The following is a 15,145-nucleotide window of genomic DNA, read 5'->3' as shown; positions in this document are numbered from 1 at the left end:
ATGTGTGGGATGGCGTCGTGTCACCCATTTCTAGACTGTTCAGACACTTATTGCCAGAACGATAAATCCATCCGTCACATTCCCATCCATGCAAGGTGTGCATGTGCCAATGAGTTGTTCGTGACGTGTAGCTTTCTGATCATGGCTTAAAGCAGAGCAGAACAGTTCGAACATGCTAGTTTTGTGCCTTCTTGCCACAGTAGGGCCATGTCAGCAGGGAGTGATGATGCACATCTTTGAATGATCCGATCCTATTAAGCAAGTTCGATATATCATCTATGAAATCAGTGATGCAACAAAATAAGTTTTCTTTAGATGCAATAAAACAAGTTTAGCAACCTATCGTGCAATCTACTGGTACATCACTATATCCACTATTACTCGGTTGCATATATGTCGAAATAGAACAGACGTAGCAATCTTATAGAGGATGCTCATGACAAACGTCTCAATTTATTTCTACTGTATGATAATCGCCCAATAGTCTGAAAGGCTTATTTAGACTTAGAACTTAATCACTTTTTCTTCGTCTATTACCAACTTTATTCCATCATTTTTTCTTCATTAATATCACACTTAAAATGATATAAGAGAGTGATGATAGTTTTAAGTTTTTTCTGAATTATTATGCCTCAAGAATGATGAAATACTAAATACATATGAAAGAAAATTTCTCAATTTTTTTATACAGGGCCTAATTTCTAATTTCGTACCAGCCTCCAATTTTTAAGTACCCTTTAAATACGCCGCGGTTTCGAAATTTCTGGCTAGCTGAGGAAACGGTTATAACTATTAAATATTAGTAGTTAATTTTTACAATAATTTTTTAGTTTTTCAGTACACCAAAAATTAGAAAATTTCATCTTAGTATGTTTTTCAGCTTCTAATTTATTTCAACTATAATCATTTTCTCAGTCAATCAAAAACCACCAAAAAATTAAAATAAAAAACCAACCGATTAGATAGTTTCTAATTTTTTAAGAGAAAAGTCATTTTTAAGTCTATCCAAACAGGATAAGTACAGCCCTGCTGGCTGCCCGGCCCGCACAGAACCGAGCTGGATAGGGGACCGGCGCACCACAGGCCGCAGGTCGCAGGACCCGATTCGTGTTCGCCTCCTCTGACTCCGACCTCTTCTGCTCCTCTTCTACTCACCTCCGTCGTCACCCCAGCCCCCAAACCAGATCCCGTCACGACGCCGCCGGTCGCCCTCGGCCCTACCGAAGTCTCGTTGCTGGACACGGAGGCTCGGCCGCTCGGGGTCAGGAAGCGACTACGAAACCTCACCTGTCGCTCCGTCGGATCTGCCCCTGCCGGCCTGCTGGGGAAGTGGTCGAGGATCCAGGAGATGGTGAACCAGATCTCGCAGATGATGGAGGTGAGCCACAGGCCGATGTCGTTGTCGGCTCAAATAGTCGATCCGCCCCCTCGCCCCTCGGCAACACCATCATCAAGGTGCAGGTCAGCAGACAGCGGGTGCTTGCTTGCGTCTCCCCTCTCTGATTGATCTTTCTTTTAACTTTGTTGTGATGTATCAATTAAGCTGATGGGCGATGACTGATGTTGTCCACGAAGAACAACTAATCAAGATGAATGTGCCCCCACAACATTGCTAATTTGCTATGATTTTTTCACCAAATATGGCTCAGGTAATGTATTGTGCTAGTAGCATAGCTAACTCATAGTATACCTCTCGCCAAATACTCAAATGGATAGGCAGATGCTAACTGTAGCACACTTATCATGCAGATGACACATCCTTCGACTGCACTTATCTTGTATGAACGTATGCATTGGATTGGCCGATTGGGTTGCATTGCAGTTTGAGACAATGCAAATATAAAGACACCACGTCTTTTCTTGGAGAATTAAGATGTTCGTTTCATTACTGAGGTATTCTTCTCTACTTGGATTCTGCCTAGCTCATATTTTTGTCCTTGATCCGCCGTTGCCGCCACCGACTCATCTGCGACGCCTCTAGCGCCGCTTGTGCATGGCTGTGGTGGGTGGGAAGGCCAGGCACGACGACGCCACGTTGGGAAGTCAGGCGCGACGCCGGTTTGATGGATGAGTTTGGGGTAGTGAATCCACTGATCCACATCGGCGTCATGGATGGCCTCGTTCCTCTCTATCGCCGCCATGCCTGCGAATCCGATGGGGATTCCCTGTGTTGTTGTCCTTCACAGGGACGACCACGCCCACCATGCCGTTGTCAACAGTCCGGTGGCCTGAATAGACTAAGCAGGAAGAGTATTGCTAACCATGGACGTACAGGGAGCAGAGGATGGAGGAGCAGAGGATGGAGGAAGACAAGTAGACGTGGGCCACCTATCAATACTGAGCGTTTGTGTTGATTCATGGATGGCAGGTGTTGGTGCCACACTGCTACTGTTAAAGTTGCACTTCAGCGGTAGCAGTAACAACTCAGCCCATCTCGATCCGAAAATGGGCATCTCTATTGGGGAAGAAAGATATGACGCATAGGCCCAGGGGCAAAATCGACAATTCCTAGTGTTTCTCTCTCCAGCTCATCCGGAAATGAATATTTTAATGTGTGCGGGTGTGTCATGTAAGGGATGGATGGCTGATGGGCCTTTGGAGTGGGCTTGCAAGCTGGACAGTTGGGCTGGCTTTGGCCCAAGGTGAGAGAGATCTAAAATGGAACACAGGTGCAATGGGGGAACAACGACTCCTCTTCCCCACTGCTATCCCTACCTCCAAATCTGATTCTCTAGTTCCTAGGCCCCTGTTCTTCCCAATCTACTGCTTTTCCTAGTCTATAACTCTATTTCTCCCCAATTTGTATCTTGGATCTTGTTTTTGGTTCAAATGGCAATATAACATTTGTGTGTGGTGTTGATTTGGTGATTGATCCGATCGGGTCTGTGAGAAAATGGCATAAGAGTTGTTCATCTATGGAGCCTGTGGTATGGAGATGACAAGGGAGATTACTGGATCAAGTTCATGGAGCAGGTGCCTGCTAGGTGTTCGCTGAAATGCCAGGTTGGTTAGAGAGCTTTGTGGGCACTGACTATCGTGTCTTTGTGAGCCACATGCTCTAACTGATGACCAACGAGGTGCTGCACCAAGTCTACAACATCTACGTATCAACGGCGGTGCAGGTGCTCACGACGACGAATGCTTGGCATGTTGAGGCTCTCGTCTGGTTCCAGACGGGCCACGACACTGAGCAAGCTCGGCATGCCACCCACCGGCGCAACATCTATGATGAGTGTTGCTTGTTGGACATCCAGCATGTGCAACCCTTTCATGTACTGGCACCAGCGCAACGCCCACCAAGTGCTCAACAACAGGACCGAGCCGCGACGATGGCTGCGGCTACTCCAACAGTAGCAACGCTTGAGCTGTTGACTATCTCGGCAACATCCACGACTATCCTGGCCACGACGACATCGGGCGTGTTGTTGCGCCTCTGACTTAGGATGCCGAGGGTGATGTGGACGAGGCTTCAGAGGAGCCGAAGGAGATGGTTCAGGAGTTGTGCGTGAAGATGCTCGTCACGCTGAACCGCATGCTCGAGGGCAACCCTTGCTATGGTTGTGGCGTCTCCTTGCTCCAACACCACTTCTGTGGTCTCCATAGAGCAGAAAATAGCCCTAGAGGCGGCATCCACCAAGCATTGTGGTACTAGCGAGCTCCCCAAGGTGACGCCCATCAAGTATTCGATGTCTGTCCCTAACTTCAATGTCGACACCAACTTGGTCGCGGGTGTTCTCCAACCCCTGACAGATACCCGTAAGGTCATTCTAGCACCGATCGACGACCTAGTAATTAAGCCTTCCATCAATGACGCCGACCACCTCGACACCAACATCTCCACGGTACGTGCATCAAGTGTTCAACGTTCGGCCTCAACGTCAACAATGACACTGACCAGGCTTCAAGGGCGTTCCTACTCACTACTAGGTTGTTGTACAATCCTACTGTTTTTGAGGTTTTTCCTGGAACATCAAATAAGAAAAGAATGGAGATATGCACTAGATTTTCGGAGCTTGAGTTTTCCTTAAATGGTGCGGAGGTACGCCAGCCATAGACTATGGGGGTGGCAGAACTAATGTGAGTATGTTGCAATTTTGCCCATTCTTAATGAACTGCTACAGTGGAGTCAGGTTTCTACCACTCTGGGCATCACCTGGTCGAGCAATTAGTGAGAAGATATGCTAATGGGGATGAGAAGCTGGCTTGAAAATTGTAGCAACAGTACACCACTCCTACCACTGTTGTCATCACCTGCAGGAAGGCATCTGATCAAGAAATTGCTAGAGTTGCTTGAACACATCAATAAGGACCTTGTAAACTTGCATTCTCTATTGGTGGATTCAATTCTTGAGATTTTAGTGGCTGCACAAAAGGATGGAGTAATAGAACAACAAGCACCTTGGGATCCTGGTGAATCTATCCTTCTGTTTGCTTGGTCTGAATTTCTACAATTACATCAATACTTTGTCATTATGCTTCAAAGAAGATATGTGTTAGCACTAGAATCATATGCTCATGAGGTGGTCTGGTACATGGGTGGTGTGGTGTTGTTGATGGGTGATGTGGTGTTTGGTGCATGGGTGACGGTACGCTCCTTCGTTGTTCGCGTCCACGAACCCGCCACCTGCAACATCCAACTATGCCAATAGCCCCAGGAACACGATCGTAGAATGTAGCGTGAACATCGGTGGCATGAGCATCCGCAGCACGGGGTTGTCGCTGCTATCGAAGATTAGTTCCTGACACTATGTCTGTAATTGACTAGGGTACCTTCGAGATCAGGGATCAAACACGAATCAAGACACGCGATGTAGACAGGTTCGGGCCTCCAGTTAGAGTAATACTCTACGTCCTATATGGATGGTGATGTGTATGTATTCTCTCGAGTACAAGCAATGTGTCTAGACCTATTACAGAGAATAGATCAGATCTAAGCTAAACTAAAGATGATGTCATCGAGTATCTCCTATGGTCTTTGTGCTTGCATCGAGTTGCCGATGCATAAGTATTCTCTCTTACCTTGGTTCTGAGTCCCTATTTTATATAGGGCTGATATGCCGCCTCCTATCCAGCCGTAGTCGATAGGGAGCGCTTCATCTTTCTCGACCAGAGTTATCATTCCTTTTTATGTACGTTACTTCTAGCCCTTTGAACTTTTCCTCGAGCTTTTGCACCTCATTCAGAGAAGCCGTCATGTTGTCACCTGAGCATTGGTACTCCTTTTGCACCTGGTTTACAACTAGCTATGAGTACCCTTTCGCGAGAAGTCGCTTGATTCCAAGTGATGAAGTTATGTGGAGCTCGTTTACTAGTTCTTTGTATTCTATAACATTGTTGGAAGATTTAAAAATTTATTGAACAACATACCTGAGTTCGTCGCCCGTTGGAGATTTAAGTACAATACCAGTCCCCGAGCCCTGAAGCATGAGTGATCCATCGAAGAAGAGCGTCCAGTGGTCCTCGACCGCACTTGGCCTTGTTTCTTCGACGCTTGTCCATACGGTGATGAAATCCGCTAGTACTCCCGAGTTAACGCTAGTTCGCGGTGCATAGTGTATGTCGAACTCATTGAGCTCGACCGCCCATTGCGCGATTCGTTCAGTAGCCTCTTTGTTGGGTATGACATCCTTCAGCGGATATGTTGTCATAACAGTGATCTTGTGCGTCTGGAAATAGTGTCGTAGCTTCTGGGAAGACATCAAGATTGCATATAGCAACTTCTTTTTAAATACAAGAAGGCGTTCTCCGTTTCTTCTATCCATTCAAACCGGTCGTGTTTCTTCAGCAGCTTGAAAAAAGACATCCCTCGCTCACCTATCCTGGAGATGAATCGACCAAGGGCTACTATGCATCTTGTTAATTTTTGAACTTCCTTCAGTGTTCAAGGTGACCGCATTTGGTCTAGCGCCTTAATTTTACGTGGATTGGCCTCAATGCCTCGACTTGACACTAGGAAGCCAAGAATCTTGCCGGACGGAACGCCGAACGAGCACTTCTCAGGATTAAGCGTCATACGATACTACCTGGGGTTTTCGAATGTCTCCTTGAAGTCATTAATCAATGCGTCTGGTTCTAAATTTGACTACAATATCATCGACATAAGCTTCAACATTATGTCGATCTAGGGTTGTAAGCAATTTTGAATACACTGTTGGTAAGAACCACCAACAGTCTTTAAACTGCAATGCATCTTTGCATAACAAAATACACTGAAATGAGTAACAAAAGCAAATTTCTCCTCATCCTTTACCCCCATGCCAATTTGGTGATACCCCGAATAGGCATCTACAAAACACAGTAAGGCACAACCTGTCGTAGAGTCGACGATCTGGTCGATGCGGGGAAGAGGAAAAGGATCCTTGGGACAAACTTTGTTGAGGTCGGTAAAGTCGACACACATTCTCCACCTACCATTGGGTTTCTTCACGAGGATGAGATTTGCGAGCCACGTAGGATGATGAACCTCTCGAATGAAACTCACATTTAGGAGTTTGCTGACCTCCTAGATAGCTTGCTTCCTATCATCTGTACACCTTTATTGTTTCTGCACCACATGTTTGGCATCGGGTTTCACAGCTAGTCGATACTCAATCACCTCCCTAGGGATCTCAGGCATATTAGACGGCTACCATGCAAACACATCTTGGTTCGCCCGAAGGGAAGTGATGAGCTCGAGTTCCTATTTAGGATTAAGGTCAACCACTATCTTGACCATCTTGGCTGATTCATACGGGTCGAGGGGTATTGCTTTGACACCACCATCAATCTTCTTGTCCTTGGCGCCGTCATTGTAATCTTCTTTGGCGACCTCATTAGTCTTGGAAGTGCCAGCAAGATTTACGAACTTGAATCCTCAAGCTCAATAATGGCTTGATGCTTCTAGCGCTTAGACTCCATACCTTTTGAAGTAGTTGTCATCTGGCAGAAGTGCTCAACCATATCCAAGCTCTGGTTATCGCATTTGACCACTGCATGTTGATCCCTTTTGACAATTATGACCCTTTGGGGGTCTGGGATCTTGAGTGTTTGATACGTGTAGTGCACCACGGTCTTGAATTTGCCCAGCATTGGGTGTCCTAGAATCACATTGTATTTAAAGGTTAACTTCTCTGTACGAAAGTTGCAGGCTCCCCAAACGTGACTGGCAGCTCGATCTGGCTAAGGGGTATATTGGATGAATTTGAGGTTATACCGTGAAAAGGCTCAGCACCTGTCTCGAACTTCGATCTTGAAATACCCATCTTGTCTAACATCTTGGCAAAGATGAGATTAAGCAAACTAATCACATCAAATGTTCAATGTATCTTAATGTTAAGGATAGTAGACTGGACCACAACTGGGTATCGACCAGGGTGTGAAACCGCAGCTGGTTGGTCAGCTTGGTTGAAGGTGATTGGGACCTCTAACCACTTGAGGTATCGAGTAGGCCATGTTAGAGCCAGGTTGACCTCTCTCTCTCTCTCTACTGCTTTATACTGTCTTTTGGACTCGTACGCAGCAGATCCTCGGAAAATATGTGCCAAGCTCTAATCGGCCCAACGAAATTTGGGTTCGTCGTCTTTAGCATTCGACTTGGCCAGTTTGCTTTTGATACTCAGCAATAGTAGCCTTGAGCTTATCATTGACCTTATTTTTAATGATGTGGCATTCGTTGAAGTCGGTGTTGGTTGGTCCGATGGACGAGACACCACTTTCCACCACCTCGGCTCAGACCTTTGTTATCCTGGTGTTGCGCACCTGACTCCTATTGACCGTAGCTATAGTCGTGTCTAGACCTTTGCGCTTGTCACTAGGTTTATTCTTCTTCCCCTCGTTCTTTGACAACTTGGGATTGTCCTTGCCAGGTTTAGGGTTTTTGGCATGTGCCTGAGCTTCAACAGGCTTTGCAGACTTGTTGGCCAACCGAAGAACTCATTGACCGTTTGGTTCTTTCTAGTAGCTAACTTCCCGACCAGATCTGTGTCCTTGACGCCTCGCTTAAAGGCGATGATGACTAACTCATCGGAGATGCCCAGGATCGTGTTGTGCCTATCGTTGAACCTCTGGATGAGGTCTCGAAGAGACTCGTCTTTGCCTTGTTCCGTTGATGAAGATCGTTCTCCATTCCTGTGCGCTCGAACATGCCCTGGAAGCTAGCGATGAACTGAGCCTTCAGCTCGGCCCACGATCGGATCGAGTTAGGAGGCAAGTTCAGCAACCATGACCATGCAGGTCCATCCAGCGCGGTTAGTAAATAGTTGGCCATCACCTTGTTGTCACCGCCTGCCGCTCGAATAACAGACGTATAGATCTACAACCACTCATTGGGATTGAGTTTTTTGTCGTATTTTTAGATTGGACCCGCTTTGAACTTCTTGAGCCACCGTATTGATTGGAGCTCAGGTGCAAAGGCTTCGTAACCCCCTTTAAACTGTTCGAGAGGTGGAGGACTATCACGCCTGTTCCTTCGAACAAGGAAGTCACGTCGATTGTCCAATCCTGGACATGTATGCTCATTATAGTGTCGATCTTCCTCATGGCGTTCCTCACGACGGTTGTCTATCACTCTTCGTAGATCGTGTCGATTGTGAGGGATGCGGTTTCTCAGGTCTTCCTGGTTCCTGCGCCTATGAATAGGGTAGTTATTGCCTGGCCCACAGGACTGCGCTTGACCCCGAACACCCGAGCTTCCCATTTGTGATTCCTTGACTCAGGGATGTCAGCGTCCATGGCTCCTCAAACCGGCACCTTGCGGACTCGGGTGCCTACAGTTGCCAGGGTTGTTTATTCAAGCAGCCTGGATCTGAGCTCATCGAGTGAAGTCTTCACTTGATTGAGCATCGGGGTTAAAGGATTCGCTAGATCCAACTTGGGGAAGGATCTTAAAATCAGATGAGCGCCCTGGATGTTAACATCTGGAGTACCGAAGACACCACTACTGAGGCTTGGCCGCGACTAAGTTGATGAAGCCTCGTGACAGTTGTCCTTAGAGTATTCGTTCCTCGATCTCGAGACCAATGCTGGTGGAGGGGTATCCACCGGATGTCATCGTTGAAGACCTGAGGGCACCTTACCTCCTGCGGTCTGTCGATGATCTGTAGTATTAGGAGCTAACTGGGCACCAGCCACAAACATTCCTGGCGGTATATCTCCGGCGAGGCCGGTACCGTGGGCGACGGCTACCGTTGCTACGTCCTCAGGAATCTCGGCGCCATTGTTCTCTGCAGCTAGCGCCATTGGATCATCGTCTGGGGTTGTGGCTCCTCGAGCAATGAACACGAATCGTTTTGTTCGGCTGCTCTAGCTGTCGACCGAGTTGTCGTTGCCACTCTCCTGATCCTCGCCCTCGCCGTCGGTGTCTATGCACTGGAGAATGTTAGGCTTCTAGGATCCTAGTCGAGATGTCACACCTCACGGTATGCGTCTAATGGGCTGGACTCAAGAATACCAGTGTGGATCAGTCCACCTTGATTGTCCCAGCAGAAAATCATAACTCCGAAGTGGATCTCAAATTTTGCAGGAGGCGATGAGTAGATGGCTTTTGCCAACTCGAAGTGGTCATAGAAACTGTCGTCCAAGAAACCAGCCCAGATGTGAACTCGAGACATGATCAATCCTGAAAAGCAAAACAAGGCCCCTAGCTAGCACACCAACTCTCAAAGATTTGTTCTCGACAATATGTCCGTAATTGACTAGGATGCCTTCGAGATCAGGGATTGAACACGAATCGAGACACACGATCTAGACAGGTTCAGGCCCCCGGTTGGAATAATATCCTACGTCCTATATGGATGGTGATTTGTATGTATTCTCTCGAGTACAAGCAATATGTCTAGACCTCTTACAGGGAATAGATCATATCTAAGCTAAACTAAGGATGATATCGCCAAGTATCTCCTTAGGTCTTGGTGCTTGCGTTGAGTTGCAGATGCATAAGTTTTCTCTCTTCCCTTGGGGTCTGGGTCCCCACTTTATATAGGGCTAATATGTCGCATCCTATTCAGATGTAGTCGATAGTGAGTCCTTTATCTTGTCTACCACGATAAAGCAGATGAATTCGACTTAAATACTAGTTGTTCTGGAGTTGGGCAACCAATTGAGACCTTTATAGTATACGTCTTCTAGATTTTCGGATGTATTAGGTATCGTAGATTCAGTTCCATAGTATCCAGAGTTGTTAAACATACGCATGGTATACTCTGTCCATATATAGTGTACTCCTTATTTGTATATACCCCATAGTTAGATATTTGATAGCTGCCCAGCGCTAGCACCACGTTGGGGATGTCCAACCAATCGCACACACTATCCTGCACGCACAGCAGAACCATATGCACGCACAACAACACAATGTACACATCAGACCCCACGAAGAAAATCCCCTCCACCGTGTAGTCTGGTGACATGTAGCCATCATGTCAACGACGTGGTTTTTGTTGACCTAGTTCTGGTCGCCACAGCCGGACGCTGCAAGCACCTCTAGGCACTGAATGAGCAATTATGCAGCTAGCTCGGTCTCCTTCTAACCAAGGAACTCCACTGCCTGCTTCCCTTGTGCAGTGCGTAGCCTCTCCCCCGACCACGCGTCTGTTGTGTCCGTGGTGGTGCCAAGGATGAAGTAGCGTAGATGGGGGTCAGGGCATTTCATTCGCAGCTTACCGCCGCCGTAGTGCCTCCCAAGGGAGGAGGAAGATGAATTGGAGTAGTTCATGTTCTCGTAATAGTTTGATGCCCTCCCCTATCTCTGCGGCACCAGCTTTCCGCGCCTCCCTAGCGGTCTTCGTGACATTCTGCGGAATGTCGGTGAACAAGCCGCTGTTGTCCTCGTCTTCATCCAGAAGCTGGTGTGTGTTGTGGTTGAAGGCGAGGCGGCAGATGTTGTCGAACACGAATCCCCTGAGCACGTCCTGGTGGTCTAAAGGGGCCCTCGATGACACGACGTGGCGCGGTGCAGCAACGGGAGGAGGCACCCATGTGGAGTGAGCGTGTGTTGAACTCGTAGCTGACGTGTGGAATCTGGAAGCTAGCGTACTTGCCAAGCCTGTAGAGGGTGAGAAGGCGAGCTCCCAGAGGAGGTGGTGCTTGCAGAGCACGATACTGATGGTGCAACTAAGGTGTTTGTACTCGCAGCACTAGGAAGTACAGCAACACAACGAGGGTGGTGAGGGACTTGATCGTGGCAGGGTACATGACGGCAAGCGCGAGTGTGGAGATGGAGCCGAACGAGTGCGCGACAATGTGGAACGACTTCACCGCGTGCCCCTCGATGATGGAGAACTCGATCATCTCAACGAGCTTCCGTAGCATGTACAATGAGTCTGCCAGCTTGGGGCTGCACTCGAACCCGAGGAGGTCCATGGCGAACGATCGTAGCTGTGCGCACGCCTCTAGGCTCACGATGTGGATCACCGTCTCCGTCTAGAACCTCGATGATGAAATGAACCCATGGATGAACAACACGTCGTCCTCCTCCTTGCTGGCCTCATTGAACCCGAACCCAGGAACCTACGGCGCCAAGTCAGCGGGGTTCAGCCAGGCCTCGAGCGTGACCTCGGCTAGGTACGGGTTGATGCTGGGGTCCCACATCCGGATTTGCCAGTTCCAACCATCAAGCATGTTGACGTCGGCGTTACTGGCGGTGACACCCTCCTTGAGCAACCTGCACACAAGCCATAGCATGAGTGGCACATCCAGCAGTAGCGTCGAGCCGTCTAGGTGCTCGCCATGCCTGAACGTCGGTATCATCACCGTGCCCACCGTGGCTTGGTCCAACCGTTGCGCCGCACAGACCTCTAGGCCTCATAGCAGCACCACATAGTTGCCCATCGTGTGTCTCGCACAGAGCAACTTGAGCAGGAAGTCGCACATGATGTTGTATTCAAAGACGAAACTCAAGAAGGGGATGTCGTGGGGGTTGTCGATGTGTTGTGCCTCCGCCTCTACTTCCCGGTCGTTTTCCCCATCGAGCGGAACGTCGATGTGGAACAATGGCGAGGACTCGGCGTCCTCAACAATACCAGGTTTGGGTTCGTCGAACCTTGCCCGCTTCTCGCCGAGGTCGCCACACAAGTCGAGGATGGCCTCTTTGTTGGTGTCGTTGCCATTGGTGTCCAGGATGGCTTCGCATCCCTGGGATGTCCTATATTGGATTACCATCAGGCAACAACCGTCGTAGATATTCCGCCCATGCAATTCTTCAAAGGCATCAATAGCTCCATGTATGGATTTGAATACAACTCGAGCTAGCACTTCATCAGAATTCCCAAGTATATGCAGCTCCACATGCTCCATCGATCCCAATGGCTCAAAGACTCAACGAATCACTTGCTCGGTCATGGGGTAACAAACTTTCGAATGGTGACCTCGAGAACGTGGCTTGGCGACCTCCAGTTATTTGTGGGCTTTTCATTGAACATCTGGCAGGTGACAAGCTTCCACTCCATCTCCATGCCAAGTCCCAGGGATTGAACAACTCTGATACTAGTTGTTAGCAACCATACTGGGGAAGGAGCTAGAGGGGAAGATGTGAGGAAAAAGAAGTCTAGAAGTAGAAGATGAGCAGTATAGAGAGGAAGATAACAGCTGAGGAAGAAGAAGCTATGAACCGGTTCTGAGTTTCCTTGTTCGTTGATCCTTTCTCTGATGGTGTTGTTCTCCTTTTGTAACCGTTGGTGGCCCAGCCAGCCCAGTCCTAGGGGCTCTAGCCCAACACTTGACACATACCTACTGAACCGTCATCCTAGCAAAACCCTTTACTTCATCGCACCAGAGGCTATATATATACATATACAAGAATCCCAATTATTATTGAGTGATTTCCGGCTAGGCCAGGGCATTCTACACGCTTTCACAGTTGATTGAAGTGTACGAAAAGCGATAGAAATAACGCTAACCTTGCTCAATTTGTACCCACTACCAAAAATGCTGTACATGCCCTAGTTCACCGAAGCAAAATTATAACCAATATACATATATAGAGGAAGTTAAATTCTTAAAGCTGCCAACGAATATTACGTACGTCCATTGACAAAGTCTGCTCTTGATGATGTTCTTGTGCAATGGCAGGCATCCGGTGAATATAGTTCGATTTGTCAAAGGCTACTGCGCCCACCAGTCTCATGTGCCGATGTGCTTACTTTTAGGAGTTTTTCTGCTACTTCCATGATCGATCCTCCAACTATCTGATCAGATACGGCTTCCGGTCAAGCAATTAGTTTTCCTAGGTTGGTTACGAGTACATAATATTAGTTCTGTTATATATGTATGCATGCATGGGTGTTATCTCTTATGGATTATATTGATTCTTCAGTGGAATAATGCTAACAGCAGTGCTAGGAATAACCGATGCATGTTGCGCTGTGGCAATTGTTCAAAGTGCGCAGCCTGAACCATCCATATACCCATCAGCCGTACTACTCTTAAATTCAAAACGTCGTTATAAAACAGGAAGATAAATTCAGACGACGGGAGCTGGAAACGCTAGCTAGATGCATGAAATCATACACGAATTTCTCCATACAATATCTAATTTTACATTATATTCCACACCGATGACTTGTTACAACAAGTACACGCGTGACGTGCATGTTATTGTAGAAATCTGTCATTTACATGTTTGTCTTCCATGCGTACATATATATGATATACATGCATGGGTAGTGACTAGCTAGAAGCAACAATAATACGGCCGGCATGGCATAGCACGCCTGCATGATGTAGCTCCCGGCCGTAGTGGTATATATGTACTAGCCGTTTATTGTACTATTTATATATATCAAGCTAGGCTTCATCGCCCATAGCTGCTGCTAGTTCATATGTGTATATATATGTCGCTAAATATAATGCTGCGGGCTAGCCACACCGTATCATCTTAATTAGATCTTAGCTTGGATCGATGACTGTTTAGGGGTACATCCTCCTGCCTCCGGAGCCGGCCTCACGCTGGCAGTTGAAGTAGACGGCGGCGACCGGCGGGCCGAGCTTGTAGAGCTCGGCGAAGCTCCTGGTGTTGAAGTTCCGGCGCCAGCCGGGAGCGTACACCGTCTGCCGCCCCACCTGCTGGAACAGCACGAATACAAAGCGGTGGATCCCCATGGTAGGCCGAGGGCTCTCGTAGCACATCACCTCTTGCCCTGCGATAGATCAGCGCCATATCACATGCAAGTAATTCATTGTTTGGAAAGAGCGAGGGGAGAGACAGATTAAGACATGGAGCTGATCATGACTCACCAAATGATGCACCAGTAGTTCCCGGAATATCAGTGACCAGCCTGCATGAAGACACAAAGGATCAATCCAAATATCATGACAAGATGTACATGCACTATCATGAACTAGCGTAATATACGTGCAGAGTGAAACAGAGACTGAATTGGTATTTCACTACCAGTGCAAATACTCCCTGAGGTTCGGGTCGCTTGGGCTTGGAGCATCCGGATCAACCATCGCCTGAACAAGTATGTTATATACGCATGGCATGAGCTGATGAGAATAACATGACAAATTTTGTTTTTTCAATGTAATTCTTTTCTCAGACACGAAACCAACAACTAAACAAAATATCATTATATGTATATATATATACACGTACGAGGGTGTAGAATGTCCTCATGTCGGCGCCGCCGACCTCAACCCTTGGCTGGTGCACGACCATGGATGGCTTGAGCTCGCAGCCGTTGGATACCGTCCTGGAGCCGTAGTTGACCCTGAGGTTGGTGGTCCGGACGAAGGGGTCGAGCACGTCGCCCACCACCCTACCAACCACCAGCGGGTCCCTGTCTCTGCCGGCCATGCTGCTGTAACTTGCTCACACGAACAGGGATGTTTGGTACTTGGCTGCTGGATCGATCGGAGGTTGACCAACAAGCTGCACCTTTCGCCGAGCTAGCAGCTAGCTTTGGTCTACTGGTTTTGGTTGGTTTGCATGTCTGCTTGTGTCCCACGGCTGATGTGCACTTTATATAGGAGTCTGTCAAGCTCAGCCCTAACTTGCTTCCATAGCTTACTGCTGTGCACAGTGTGCATGCCTGACGCTTTTGTTGCTGGCTTGCTGCATCTAGGTCGTAGAATCTCTCATCCTTTCTATCTTCAGTCGGGCATCGCGCGCTTTTGGAGCCAGCCAAAGCAATGGCTCCTGTCTCTTGGACTTATAGTACTACGTACGCAG

At 47.9% G+C, this 15,145-nt stretch overlaps 1 protein-coding gene and 1 long non-coding RNA gene across 5 annotated transcripts; one reads left to right on the top strand and one right to left on the bottom strand.

The window, feature by feature from the left end:
- Positions 1-1,058: 1,058 nt before the first annotated feature.
- On the top strand, positions 1,059-13,320 carry LOC133926279 (uncharacterized). 4 transcript variants are annotated; one of them, XR_009911079.1, is made up of 4 exons: positions 1,059-1,461; positions 1,544-1,649; positions 1,750-1,893; positions 13,045-13,320. It is a non-coding gene; the product is annotated as an uncharacterized LOC133926279 (long non-coding RNA). The 4 variants fall into 4 exon arrangements; XR_009911081.1 differs by lacking the exon at positions 13,045-13,320 and adding an exon at positions 2,275-2,858; XR_009911080.1 differs by lacking the exon at positions 13,045-13,320 and adding an exon at positions 1,982-2,858.
- Positions 13,321-13,467: 147 nt separating this feature from the next.
- LOC133926278 (protein VERNALIZATION 3-like) lies at positions 13,468-14,927 on the bottom strand. Its single transcript, XM_062372124.1, has 4 exons — positions 14,570-14,927; positions 14,366-14,427; positions 14,209-14,249; positions 13,468-14,111 (listed from the first exon to the last, which is right to left on the bottom strand). The coding sequence occupies exons 1-4, from the start codon at positions 14,768-14,770 to the stop codon at positions 13,882-13,884; spliced, it is 534 nt and encodes a 177-aa protein (XP_062228108.1). The 5' UTR covers positions 14,771-14,927; the 3' UTR covers positions 13,468-13,881.
- Positions 14,928-15,145: the final 218 nt, after the last annotated feature.

This window comes from Phragmites australis, chromosome 8 (genome assembly GCF_958298935.1).
Source record: "Phragmites australis chromosome 8, lpPhrAust1.1, whole genome shotgun sequence".
NCBI classification, from domain to species: domain Eukaryota; kingdom Viridiplantae; phylum Streptophyta; class Magnoliopsida; order Poales; family Poaceae; genus Phragmites; species Phragmites australis.
Note: the sequence above shows the minus strand (reverse complement) of the source record. Positions and strands in the feature narration are given on the sequence as shown.